The following is a 14,027-nucleotide window of genomic DNA, read 5'->3' on the forward strand; positions in this document are numbered from 1 at the left end:
AAGTAGACAGTTACATCTTCAGAACTGGTAGTCTCACCTCTAATGCCAGATTTCCTGAATGTGAGCTTGGAAACTGTAAATCCAAAATATTCTTTGTTCCTGCAACCTCGCCTGCCTCATCTTTCACATGCTCCTGCCCTTCATCTACCTCTACCCCTCACTTTTGATCACACCTGATCACACTTCCCTGCCCTCGTATGAGATGCACACACCCTTTGATATTTTTCAAAAGTAAAGTGCTCTTCAATTGAAATATTGGTATGAACATCACACTGCTTTACAAGGCACAGTGCTATTGGAGATGGTATGTCCACACTATCCTCTGATTATTCAAATGAAATAAAAGAAGTAATACGTGACCAACAATATGCTTGTACTGGCTGAGGATAGAATGGAAAATTTTCGATTTGTAGCCTGACTCCTGTTTTCTTCCCTACATTAATGCACCCAGTCACCTGTTTCTCTCTCCTCTCTCCTCTCTCTCTCTCTCTCTCTCTCTCTCTCTCTCTCTCTCACACACACACACACACACACACATACACAACTCCAGATTTTCCCTGTACATTTTCTTCATGGTATTATACACCCTCCCCCTCCCCCCAAATTTTTTCTGTAGGTGTATCTACAGCTCTCATACCTGTATAATATTTCCTAACCTGCTCCTCTTGTGTTCCACCGCAATCAATGTCTTTCATTTCCCTATCATACACCCTGGATAATATCACTACTGAATCTAACTGGACCACAATTTCGAGGAGGGATGCAGGTGAAGTGAGTAACTGAATTTAGATGAGTTTTGCATCATTGTTATTTCTCTAACTAAAGACCTTGTTCTACTAAAGCTCATCAGTTACCTGGCCCATTTATGTGCCTGACTGCTGATCAGTACCTCATCTACCCAGTCAGTAATTAACTACCCTCATACAGAATTCATTTATTTGGACAAGTACTGTAATTCAGGCATTTCCACTATGAAGCGCTGTAGAATGAAGAAGTTGTGTAATGTGTTTACAATTAATATTTTTGCTATGACTTACTATAGCAATATTTAGAAAAAGTCATAAATGAACATAACACATTTAGCAGAAATGCTGCTGTTATGGGAAACTCTACATCCTAATGATATGAGTAAAGATAACCACACACATCATGGAACTTCCTCCTCTGAATTGTCCAGCAATTAAACCCAACCTGGGCAGTCAGCAGTATTAGATACTCACATCCTACTTCTAGCAAATGTATGTAGGGAATATTAATAAGAGCCCCATCATCTATTGCATCAGCTGTAAATTGGGTCTAGTGTCGTTCCAGCTATTTCCTAAGTGTTATTCAAGACAACTACATTTCTAAGCAACAAGTTTGAGATACTGTCTCCCACTGAAACTAAAACTGAGCCAACCAGACTAACTTCACTTGTTGGGAAACATGTTGTGACCCATATCAAGGGCAGGCAAATGCAAAAGGATAGTAATCCATTAATTGTCAGCAGTTCACATGAATGGCAAAAATGGAACCCCTTAGGGAAGTGGCAGCAAAGAATGGGGAGGATCACCTTATACACTCTTAATGCATCCCTCGATGCTTCATTCAATGTGCTGAAGAGGCTTTTCCAGCAGCCCCCAGGGGGGAACAGTGTAGAACCAACTGCAGATTGTGGCACTCATTGGAACAATTGATGTCTGTTGTCTGGGCTCTGATTCATACTTGGATCATTCCTGTGATTTATAGAGAAGACTGAGGAGACTAGCTTTGCTCTCAGAATTTTAATGGAACTTATAGCCTGCATCACTGTCCAAGAACTGGCCATGGCTCCTTGATTCTGAACGAAGAGGAAGGCCAAACCAGAGACTTTGAAGTTTTTATGACACTTATGATGTATGACTGAGAACTGTAGGCTCCCCCTCATTGGGTCAGGTGTGCACTACACATCAATCAGAGGCTACTATCCAGGTATTTAAGTGGGGTGTGTGCACAAGGTTATTTAAGGTTAGGTGACACTTTGTTCAGTCGAGATAACAATAGTTGGAGATGATCACAGCATATCAGTGTGAGAAGCAAAGAAATGCTCCACACAGGCTAGTGTGTTAATATACTAATGCTCAATTGTCAAAGCGCTCTGAGCATAATGCCAGAGTTTGAAGTGTTCCCAGAAATTAAAGCAGCTCCCTTAATACTAAGTACAGAAAATGTTAAAATCTGAAATTGATAGCAGTGAGATTTTGGGGTAAAATATAAGTGTACAACCAAAGGATAGGCAAATAGAAAACAGACATGTCATATTTGTAATAGTAGACAGGAAATTCAATTCCACTGCTTACAAATTGAGGAGGCATGTGAGATTGAGCAAGACTCAGTATGAGTGATTGGTCTTTCTATTGACCAGCAGATTCATCCTCAGAAGTAACTGAGAAGTTTAGAGAAATCATCAGCTTACCAAGATATATGTTACACATTCACATTGTCATCATTGGAGTACACTCAATCATCAGCCATTGATTGTGATTAATACAGGTTTGTTCCTGAAAGCTACCTGGAAGAGACAGTTTGGCTGCTCACTCATAATGGAAATATATTGGATCCAATGGCAACAAATAGAACTGACCTCTTTGAGGATGTCCTCATCGAAATGGGTACCAACAGGCTGGTGCAAGTTTTCCAATTAGACACCACTTCGGCGACTTGCATGTCGCTGACCTACCCCAGTAATCCCATCATGGAGAGGATCACAGTTTAACATGGGGTCCAAACCACATGGTGTTCTTGGTGAATCTTCACATCACTGAGATGTGAAAACTATGTTACAGGTAGACTGAAATATTCCTTGCTCTGACTGAAATTTGATCCCATGACTTTTGGTCTTCAGGTCTGACTATTGCTAACCACAAGGCACTGGTACCAACGATGATTACTGAAATATAAATGGCTGCTAATACAAGTTAAAAGATTGATATATTCAGTAAATTAAATAAAGAGGCATTAGTAATTATTTAGGAATAAAGGGGACGACTCACTGAAAGGCAGAAGTGCTGCATTGTTGATAAACATAAACAAATGGTATGGAGCTTGGCTATCTTTTGAAATGCATTTCCTTTTTCTGGCTGTAGCAAAAAGACACACACACACACAAATGTGCACGCCTTTTCGACTGAGGACAATGTAGGTAGACAGCCACGTGCATGTGAGTGTGTGTGTGTGTGTGTGTGTGTGTGTTTGTGTGCATACTTTTCCTACAGCCAGAAAAAGGAAGTGCAATCTGAAAGCTAGCCAAGCTCCATAACTTTTCTTTGTGTGCCAGCCAACCATGCAGTGCTTCTGCCTTTGAGTGAGTCATCTCCTTTATTCATAAGTAACTCACAATTTTCAACCAGAACATTCCATAAATTATTAAAGGGCATTAGTGTCTTATCCTTAGAAGGAACTTGAAACAATTAACTCAGGACAGAAGCTTATAGAAGCAATGTGGCTACAGTTTACAAGACTAGCTGGCCAAGCACTGGATAAGTATATAGCTGGTAGAGCAGTTCATGATGGGATTTTCCGTGGAACACACTCATTGTAAAGAAACTTCTAATGAAATAAAGACAAGGAAGCATAGGGATATAGACAGACAAAAGATAAACAAAATGTGTTTGCTGTCTAAGAAGGCAAAGCATGTTGCCTTCAACACCTACTGAAGCAGATTATTATCAAAAGATCTCTCACAGAACCCAAAGAAATTCTTGGATTATGTAAAGGCACAAACATTATTTTCCAGACACTCATGGATGATACAGGAACTGAAATTGTGGATTGATGAGAAAAAGTAGAAATGCTGAACTCTGTTTACAAAAGTTCCTTTACAAAGGAGTACTGACCCAGTTTAATTCTCAAATGACCTCAGACATGAGTGATATAGATCTTAATGTCTACATCTACTTCCATACTCCGCAAGCCATGTGTGGTGTATGGTGGTGGAGGGTACTCTGTACCACCATCAATCAGTTACTTTCCTGTTCCACTTGCAAATAGAGCAAGGGAAAAATGATTATCTATATGCCTTCATAAGAGACATAATTCCTCTTATCTTCATGGTGCTTATGTGAAATGATTGTTGGCGGCAGCACAATTGTTTTGCAGTCTGTTTCAAATGCCAGTTCTCTAAATTTTCTCAATAGTTTTCATTGAAAAGAAAATCAACTTCCCTCCAGGACTGCAATTTGAGTTTCCGAAGCATCTGTGGCATGTTGACTGAATCTACTGGTAACAAATATAGCAGCCCTCTTCTGAATTGCTTTAATGTCTTCCTTTCATCCAGCCTGGTGGAGATCCCAAACACTCAAGCAGTACTCAAGAATGGGCTGCACTAATATCAATGGCACAGAGAAACAGCTAAAATTGAAAAAAATAAATGAGGCTCCAGGGCCCATTGGAATTCCTTTCAGGTTATTTATGCATTTCATGCTTTTCTCAAATGACACCCTGAAGCTATAGATGAAGGCTGTCATATAGTTGCATTTTTAGAGGTAAAGCAGATGGCACACTTCAGTTAATTGGTAGGATAGTAGAAAAATGCAATCGATCTACTAAAGGGATTGCTCACGACACACTAGTACAACACCTATTAGAACATTCCCCATGTTTGTAGGTCCTGTACCGAATAAGATTAACATGGGATATTAACAAAGAGATAGAGGGGCTGGCCAGTACTTACCTCAGCTCAGTACAGCCGATAGATACACATAAAACAGAACTGAAAATTTACATTCCTAGCTTTCGGAACTTTGTTCCTTCATCAGGGAGGAGAGAGAGGAAAAAAGGGAAGAAGGGAAAGTGGATTCAGTTACTCACAACCCAAGTTATGAAGCAACAGGGAAAGGTAAACAGGGAGGATAGCAAGGATGGAGGCATGGTTGTCAGAGGGAAGCCAAAGATATTCTACTGTAAGTACTGTGCCAGCTTCAAACCAAAGAGGATGCATACAGAAGTAAAGAGGTATATAGTATAAAGATAAACACAACTATGTAGGATGAAAAGATGCGTGAATGGCTAAAGAGGAAAGGGAAAGAGGAGAAGACTGAAGAGTGAATGGGAGTGAGGTTGTTTAACGTAGGTTCAGTCCAGGGGGATGGCGGGATGAAAGGATGTGTTGGAGTGCAAGTTCCCATCTCCGCAGTTCAGAGGGACTGGTGTTGGGTGGGAGAAGCCAAATGGCACATACGGTGTAGCAGGTTCCTAGGTCCCTAGAATTATGCTGGAGGGCATGCTCCGCTACTGGGTATTGGGCATCTCCTAGGTGGACAGTTCGTCTGTGTCCGTTCATGCGCTCAGCCAGTTTGGTTGTTGTCATGCCGATGTAAAAGGCTGTGCAGTGCAGGCATGTCAGTTGATAAATGACATGTGTAGTTTCACACATAGCCCTGCCTTGAATTGTGTATGTTTTACCAGTAGCGGGGCTGGAGTAAGGGGTTGTGGGGGGATGCATGGGGCAGGTTTTGCAGCGGGGTCGGTTACAGGGGTAGGAACCGCTGGGTAGAGAAGGTAGTCTGGGAATATTGTAGGGTTTAACAAGGATGTTACGGAGGTTAGGGGGGCAATGAAAGGCAACTCTGGGTGGTGTGGGGAGAATTTTGTCAACGGATGATCTCATTTCAGGGGTTGACTTGAGAAAGTCATATCCCTGGCGGAGTAATTTGTTGATGTTTTCGAGGCCAGGCTAATATTGGGTGACAAGGGGGATGCTTCTGTGTGGTCTGGGGGTAGGAACATTGTTGTTGGATGGGGAGGAATGTATTGCTCGGGAAATCTGTTTGTGGACAAGGTCTGCAGGATAGTTGCGGGAGAGGAAAGCACTGGTCAGGTTATTGGTGTAGTTGTTGAGGGATTCGTCACTGGAGCAGATACGTTTGCCACGAATACCTAGGCTGTAGGGAAGGGAGCGTTTGATGTGGAAAGGATGGCAGCTATCAAAGTGAAGGTACTGTTGTTTGTTTGTGGGTTTGATATGGACAGAGGTGTGGATGTGAGCTTCAACAAGATGAAGGTCAACATCCAGGAAGGTGGCTTGGGTTTTGGAGAAGGACCAGGTGAAATTCAGATTCGAAAAGGAGTTGAGGTTATGGAGGAAATTAAGGAGTGTTTCTTCACCATGAGTCCAGACCACAAAGATGTCATCTATAAACCTATACCAGGCCAGGGGAAGCAGCTGTTGGGTCTTCAGGAAAGCCTCCTCCATGTGGCCCATGAAGAGGTTGGCATAGGAGGGAGCCATCCTGGTTCCCATGGCCGTTCCCCTCATTTGTTTGTAGGTCTGGCCTTCAAAAGTGAAGTAATTATGGGCGAGGGTGAAGTTGGTAAGTGTGATAAGGAACGAGGTTTTTGGAAGATCTTCGGGTGGGCGTTGGGAGAGGTAGTGCTCAAGGGCCGAGAGACCATGGGTATGTGGGATGTTTGTGTAAAGGGATGTAGCATCTATGGTGACAAGAAAGGTTTCAGGTGGGAGAGGAGTGGGAATGGATTTGAGGCGTTCTAGGAAGTGGTTTGTGTCTTTGATGTAGGATGGGAGTCTGCGGGTGATAGGTTGTAGGTGCTGGTCTACCAGAGCTGAGATACGTTCAGTTGGGGATTTGAAGCCTGCTACAATGGGACGGCCAGGATGGTTCTCTTTGTGGATTTTGGGTAATAGGTAGAAGGTAGGGGTACGTGGCTCAGGTGGAGTGAGTAAGTCTATGGAAGCCGTTGTGAGGCCTTGTGAGGGACCTTGGATTTTTAGGATTTTTTGCAGCTCAGTCTGGATGGAGGGAATGGGATCCTGGGCAACAGCTTTGTAGGTTGAGGTGTCAGAGAGTTGACGTAGTCCTTCTGCCACATACTCCACACGGTCAAGTACGACAGTTGTGGAGCCTTTATCCGCCAGGAGGATGACAATAGAGCGGTCTATTTTCAGCTCCTTAATGGCACGGGATTCAGCTGGGGTGATGTTGGGGGTTGTCGGGATGTTCTTCAAGAAGGACTGGGAGGCAACACTGGATGTGAGGAATTCCTTAAATGTCTGCAAGGGATGGTTTTGGGGGAGGGGAGGAGGATCCCTTTGAGAAGGCAGTCGGAACTGTTCTAGACAGGGTTCAACACTGGGTCTAGTACTTGGGGGCTGTGTTTGGGTAGTGAAGTGATATTTCCAGTTGAGGTTCCGGGTGAATGAGAGGAGATCTTTAACCAGGGCAGTGTGGTTGAATTTAGGTGTGGGGCTAAAGGTTAAGCCTTTTGATAGAACAGATGTCTCTGGAGGAGAGAGGGATCTGGATGAGAGGTTTAGGACTGAATTGGGACTGGTGATATGTGGCATTTGACTGTGGTTATAGTTGCGATTTGGTCTGTGTGGGGTATGTGCTGGGATGGGGAGATTGAGTAGGGTGGCTAGGCTAGGTTTGTTGGCTATGAGGGGGGTTTGTTGAAGGTTCTGTTGTGGTTGGTGTTTGTGAGGGATAGGGAGAGGGACCCCACTTCTTAGGTGTTGCACTAGCACTGTGGATAGTTTTTTCAGGGGGTGTGTGGCATGGAACTCAAGTTTGCAGCTGGCTTCTAGGATGATGTTCCTCAGTGTGTTCTCCAAGCAACGGTTTGAGAGGTGGAGGACTTTGAAGAGAGATAGGAGCTGTTGGGAGTGGTGATTAGATGAAGTAGTGTAGAGATTCAGGACAAGTTGGGTAAGGGCTAAGGATTGAAGGTTCTGGAAGTCCAGGAGAGACTGGTGGAAGGAGGAATTGCACCCGGAGATGGGAACTTTTAAGGTAAGCCCTTTAGGGGTAATTCCAAAGGTTAAGCAGGACTGGAGGAAAAGTATGTGGGATTGCAGTTTGGCTACAGTGAATGCATGTTTCTGGAATGAATGTAAATAATGTGGTATAGGATTAGGGTACATAGTGGGTAACTGGTGGGTAGGGAAATTAAATAACTAAAGTTGAAATAGTAATCATAAGAAGGAGTAAAACACGGAGGGAAGGACGAGAAGGAAAGAAATTGTGTTGGTAATGTTCAATACCAAAGGAAGACCACTAAATAAGAAAAATACGGAAAAAGTTGACCAGACCAAGCAAGTATGTCCAGATCAGGGGAAAAAGAACACATGTAGCTCATAAAACAGAGATAGCGAGTGGCGAAAAAAGATCGCACGTGCCGCAAAAGCGATCGCGCGTGCCGCAAAAAAGATCGCGCGTGCCGCAAAAAAGATCGCGGGTGGCGCCGAAATGTCCCAAAAAATTTTTCTTGTGGCAGAGAAAGATAGCCAATGGCACAAAAATATCGCCAGCAACAAGAAATCGACGGAAATGGATGATACTGGTAGGTGTGAAAGAGATTGTTGGCAGTGATTGTTGGCTGGGAAACAGCGAATAACGAACGTTAAAACTATGGAATGTTGAATAAATAAATCAATAAATAAAAAAGAGAAGAGGACTATAAACGGAACAAGATAATAGGAGGAAGATGAAACTAGCACAGTTGGTGACGAAAATATTTATTTATGTATATATAAAACACTGAAGAAGAGAAAGTGTTAAGATGACAGACGTAAGTGATAGCTAACAAAAGGGACAAAACAATGAAGGATGTGGACCATATAGGTGATCTAAATGATTAATGGAAATTAATCATTAACATGGGATATTGAAGGGCAGCACAAATATTCACATGTTTGTATGTCACATGGGAGGGATCTAGGTTCCTGTTTTATTGCTCAAATTATTTGGATCCTGTAAGCTAATACAGGAACTTCTGAAGTCTAGAGATGTTCTCCATTCTCTTCCACAACATTTTTTCCTCTTTCTCCTTTTTTCATCAAATTAAAATTTTTTAACAGGAATGCAGGTGCAATGCATTCAACAACAACTAATATTTTGACAGGTGAACACCCCATCACTTTCAAGGCACAAGTGCAGCGGGAGAGTAGCTGGTATGGAAATTTAAAGTTTCAGCAGGCAAGAGTGCACTGACCAAGAGCCATTAAACAGCATAAGCAGAAAGACAGCACACAAACTGTAAACAGATCACGCCACCACAAAACCAAAGCTGACCAAGATCTGAATTTATCAACAGGGAATAGTAAATACCAAGAGATGAGCAAGTAGCATTGACTCTGTTTCTCTGCTGTTTCACCAGGAAGAAAGCAGGATTCCATGCAGAATTCAAGAAAAATCCTCCATCTCTGTTTATAAGGCCACTTGCTAATATAATCTCACCTACTTCCTTAATAACATCAGCCCAATAGCTGGAAGTGCATGCCATAATCTCTGTGTTATATTCTGTAGGAAGACTGGTACTATGACAATGTCCAGCAACAGATCTGCTCAGTTGTTGTATGCATCTGAGACAATTTTTTTGCTTTGTGCACTGGTCTTCGCTGGTCATAATGGTCTGAGCAATGTATGACATGCCACAACTGTATGAGATACAGTAGACACTGCACTTATGCAAACCAAAATCATTTTACAGATCCTAAAAGGGCCATTATCTTGGTGTTTGAGAAACACACTTAACACCGAATTTCTGCAGAATACATTCAATCCTATTGGAAATGCTACAGATATAGGTACCACCTCGATATTTTCATTCTTCACATGGTTCACATGTTGGTCTTATTGGTTGTATGGTGGTGCGAGTTGTTTATGGTGTGTGCCATCTTTCTGCACCATTTGTTTCTTGGTTGATGTAGCTCTACCTACCATTGTTTCAACATCTTGTAATGTTTATTTTATCTTGCATACTTTTCTTTTCTCTCAAGTTTTTCTAAAAGTTTTCTTCATTTACTAAAGTTGCTTTTAATTTCCTATGTTAGTTACAAATTGTCTCCTGAGATTCAATAAAAATTTCAAATATGTATGACTTTCAGCTACGCTGAACTTGTTTACATTTTCGATCTCTGTACGCATGTTATTTGCACACTTTTTGTTACCACATCAAGTGCTCTGTCCTCAATTGGCAGAAGTCAGAAAACTGGATAACTATAGTCTATGTACATCAACAATTGCCAACCACTGGAGTCAAACAATACATTAACATAGTAATAGTTATGCCACCATTGCTAAACTCCTCCATTTTCTATTCAACATTTTTATAAGTAGCTCTATTAATACTGTAGTTAATGATTGTCACCATAAGCAAATAGAAAATGAGATGCAAAAATTCTAAAATCATTGACTATATTGAAAGTAGCAGCTCTTTTGTGCACTGAACAGAAACTTCATTTAAACATATGTCATGTATATGTATATTTCTACTGTATCTGGCCATTGTTGTTTCTCATTTTCAGTTCTTGTGTTTTTGGCAATGGCCTATTGCTGCAAGTCCTTTGTTTTTATCTTATTCCGAATTTAGTTATGTGAACACTGCTTTCAAATATATTCCTAGTGTAATAATGACTCATGTAGTCTTTGCTGTAGTATTTGATGTATTCATTGTGTAAAATTACAATAGGTTTAATGATCTCCAAAACTAGAAGTGTATTTACCAAGTTTTCTTAGTTTCCGTGTTGCCATTCCTCTTATGGTTGACACATACAAATCACGATTTTTGTCAATAATGGCAAGCTGTCTCATCAGGGAAGATCCCGCTTGATTCAAGGCAATCTCCATGACACTCATGCTATGTGAAATAGTTGGAAGTTCTGCTATAGAGCGAGTACTTCCTATTTCAAAAAGATGCAAGACTGTAAAGGAGAATCATTAAATTGTGATTAATGTACTTGGATACTGGAAATGCATAAGTTATAACAAAGCAGGACACTGCTGTAAACAGTATATATCAGCCTTAATCTTGTAATACAAGTGTAAAATTCTGAAACTAGAATAATGATGGAACAGAAAGAAATTTCAAACATCAAAATGAGCTACACAAACTGTAGCATTCACAGCTTGGGAAATGCACTTTGAACCTTTGGCCCTCACCGGAAATAGAAGAATAAAATTCAAAACAAATATAACAGGCATTTGTACAGCTACCACCATTACATACTGTATTGTACTAATATCAAAAAATCGGTAACAGGTTTTCAGTTCAGAAGAAGATGCAAGGAAATGGCAAGATAGATAAACATGAATATAGAGATAGAATTTTTTTTCTGGACATCAGTTTTTAAATGGTTTCATATGATACATTGTTGCTTCCCATTCTCCTTCACTCTTCATTTGCGAGTTTGGTTCAAATGGTGTGCTGAGTCATTTGTGTTACATATTCAAAAAATATTTCATCTGCAGTTCATACCTCTCACAAGGCCCGCCCTTGTCATCCAACCAATCACATCAGTTCTCTTCTTCTAGTGTACTGTCTTTGCAGGTTTCATTCTTTATCTGTCTGTATTAACACTATTCGTTTAATAGTTTCCTGCTTGTCAAACTTCTCACGTTACAGATCATCATCTTTGATTTCCAAAGACAAATGTTTCATTTTCAAACAACAGTAAATTACTATTACTTTCTTTTTATATTTATTTCACATTCATTAGCATGTAGTCCCTACTTCCTGCAAATCACTGTCAGTGGGAATCAAAATAGATATGTTGTTTGAGGGCATTGTGAAACATAAAAAACTGCTAATGAAAACATTTATTTGAATACATAATAAACATTACCGATTGTGTCCACTGAATGATTGTCCAGAGAGCTTCATAATGCAAAATGTGAAGCTGACTGAGTAAATAAGAAACACAATTGACATGTAAGATGTCAAGGAGCCATCAAAGAAAATATACCACACAAGGAACCAAATGTCATTTAATTCAGTTTACAAGTTTGCATTCTGCTCTGTTTCTTCCATACAATTTCATTTAAAATTGTGGTTGATACAGATCTGACACAAGTTGTAGCTCACAAATCGATTATTACACATATTGCTGTACTGATCTGACATTACAGAATGTGAGTTCCCAACCGTCATCTTCAAATGTTCTGTTATTGACATTATCGCCCACAACCTTTCCTCTGTGGCTTCCAAGGCATCACCAAGCCATGATGCTAAAGCATAAGTGGATGTTCACAAGAGCTCAGGACACTCAAATGCCTTATCAGTGTTCTGAGCTGACACCTTTTACACCGAAGCTGCACTTACCAGTATAGCAAACCAGAGTATCCACATAATGTTTATGGTTTCCATGAAAATCTTTCTTTGGCCTACATGGTTAGAAGTGTAACATGTCGGTTCTGTGGAATAACGATGTACAAATTGTGGAATACCATTTTATTTCACAGAATCAACATGTTACACCAACAATGTCCCCACTGAGATGAAATATGTCATGTAATACAGTTTACTTGACTAATTACAAACATATTATAACATTAAAAATTGTTCATCAAATAACAACAGTTTTAACTTTCATTCAGTTATTATCATTATTAGTAGTTGCAGTTAAAGTCCCTTAAAACCAAACCAAAACATGTAAAAACATATTTTTTTTTCTTTCAGTCCTTGTAGTTAATGAATATTAGATTTCTCAGGATGAACGTGAAAGTTATCATCCACAGGGGCCCTTCTTATTTATCTGTACATATTACAAAAATCACCATCACTTTTACGATTTCTTTCTGTTGTAACATATGCCCTGACTCATCATTTCTTACACATACCTACTTGTTTCAAAATTTAATTTCTTAGCTCTCCCCTTTGCATTTTCAATTTAGAAAAATGTTTATCACATAATTTAGCTTGCTTGGATAAAAGACAAAATACCTCCTTGACCACCTCATTTCATGCTTAACATACTTTGGTCAAAATTCTAGTGAATGTCTATTCAACCATACTTTTGTTCATCACATGCTATAATCTAGTAACTGACCTTCCCATTTTGCATTTTATTTGTATTGGATTCCCTTTCATACCATCATCCAATTATTCTACATGTGCATTATTTCCTTTTTGTAGATAAGAAAATGAGAGATATTTGTGCTGTTTGATCAAGCTATATCAGTATTACAGGCTCTTACTCAAAGGCAACTGCATTTACTTTGCTTTTAATTGATTGATCAGAACAGAATAAGTTCCTCAAATCTATTAAGATAGAAAATGTTTAGGTTCATGTTTGCCATTCTACAGGGTGGCAGCCAGTGAAGGAATACATTTACAAGTTTTCTCCCAGAGCAACTTTGGTTTTGCCTACATGACACAAATTGCCTGTCTTTCAGAACCGAGACAGTTCTATCCAGTTAAAGCTGCTGAGGAGAGCTGCCTTAAACCCTCATCTGAACTCACTAGTGAATTCACACCATTAGTTTTAGTCAATAGCGTATGTTGGATACAGATCACATGTGTGAGACTGGAGGATTCTGCAGTGGAGAACACAGTTGCTTCCCTCTCTTGTGATCCAGACCTCGAGCACAACAGATGTCTTTCTTGGGAGGCAGAGCCTCTGGCTCTGTGTTCCATGACCACCCACTGACATCAATTAACGTGAACGGCCTTCCCTTCTGTTGCCCACTTCAATTAGTTGTTCGACCTCCTAGACTGGCATAAACCTGGTAACTTCTGAACCTAGGTGTGCCCCTTGTATACTGTACACTGAAATATATTCTCTTTATTTTACCTAATTTCCTGTTCTGTCATTTAATGGCAGCCCTGGATGCCCACTCACAAGTCCTGACCACTCGCCCTCCTGTACATTTTCGTCACAAGGCATATGTAACAACCTTCATCCCTCTCCCTGCCCATGTACAACCATAAGGATTACATGCTGCTGACGTTTTAATCTACACCACTCTCTGCAGTTTCAGACTTGAGATATGTGGTAAGTCAACCATGTGTGGAAATCATCAATGGCCAGATAAGTCCATTAGCTTTTAACTATTTTGGAGAAACTTCAACAGTCTCACTAACTCTGTAAGAGCTGCACTTACACCTTCTTCTACATCTGGCAGACACTGTGTAAATGTTTTCAATGTGTGTTGCCCACATAGGTACAAAATCTTTAGCAGTGTGCACATTCACAGACCCTTATCTTTGTACAGCCCAACAACAAAGTTTCTTCACAGTATATCAGCTCTATCCAGTCATTCTTGCAATGCCAT

General features: G+C 40.4%; 1 protein-coding gene across 2 annotated transcripts in view; it reads right to left on the bottom strand.

The window, feature by feature from the left end:
* Positions 1 to 14,027, bottom strand: part of LOC126457365 (intraflagellar transport protein 80 homolog) — a 461,822-nt gene that overhangs the window by 188,460 nt on the left and 259,335 nt on the right. For both annotated transcript variants that reach the window (XM_050093607.1, XM_050093608.1), the window contains exon 10: positions 10,481 to 10,678. In XM_050093607.1, the coding sequence (XP_049949564.1) occupies positions 10,481 to 10,678 (198 nt within the window). The remainder of the gene's footprint in view (positions 1 to 10,480; positions 10,679 to 14,027) is intronic.

This window comes from Schistocerca serialis, chromosome 2 (genome assembly GCF_023864345.2).
Source record: "Schistocerca serialis cubense isolate TAMUIC-IGC-003099 chromosome 2, iqSchSeri2.2, whole genome shotgun sequence".
NCBI lineage: Eukaryota > Metazoa > Arthropoda > Insecta > Orthoptera > Acrididae > Schistocerca > Schistocerca serialis.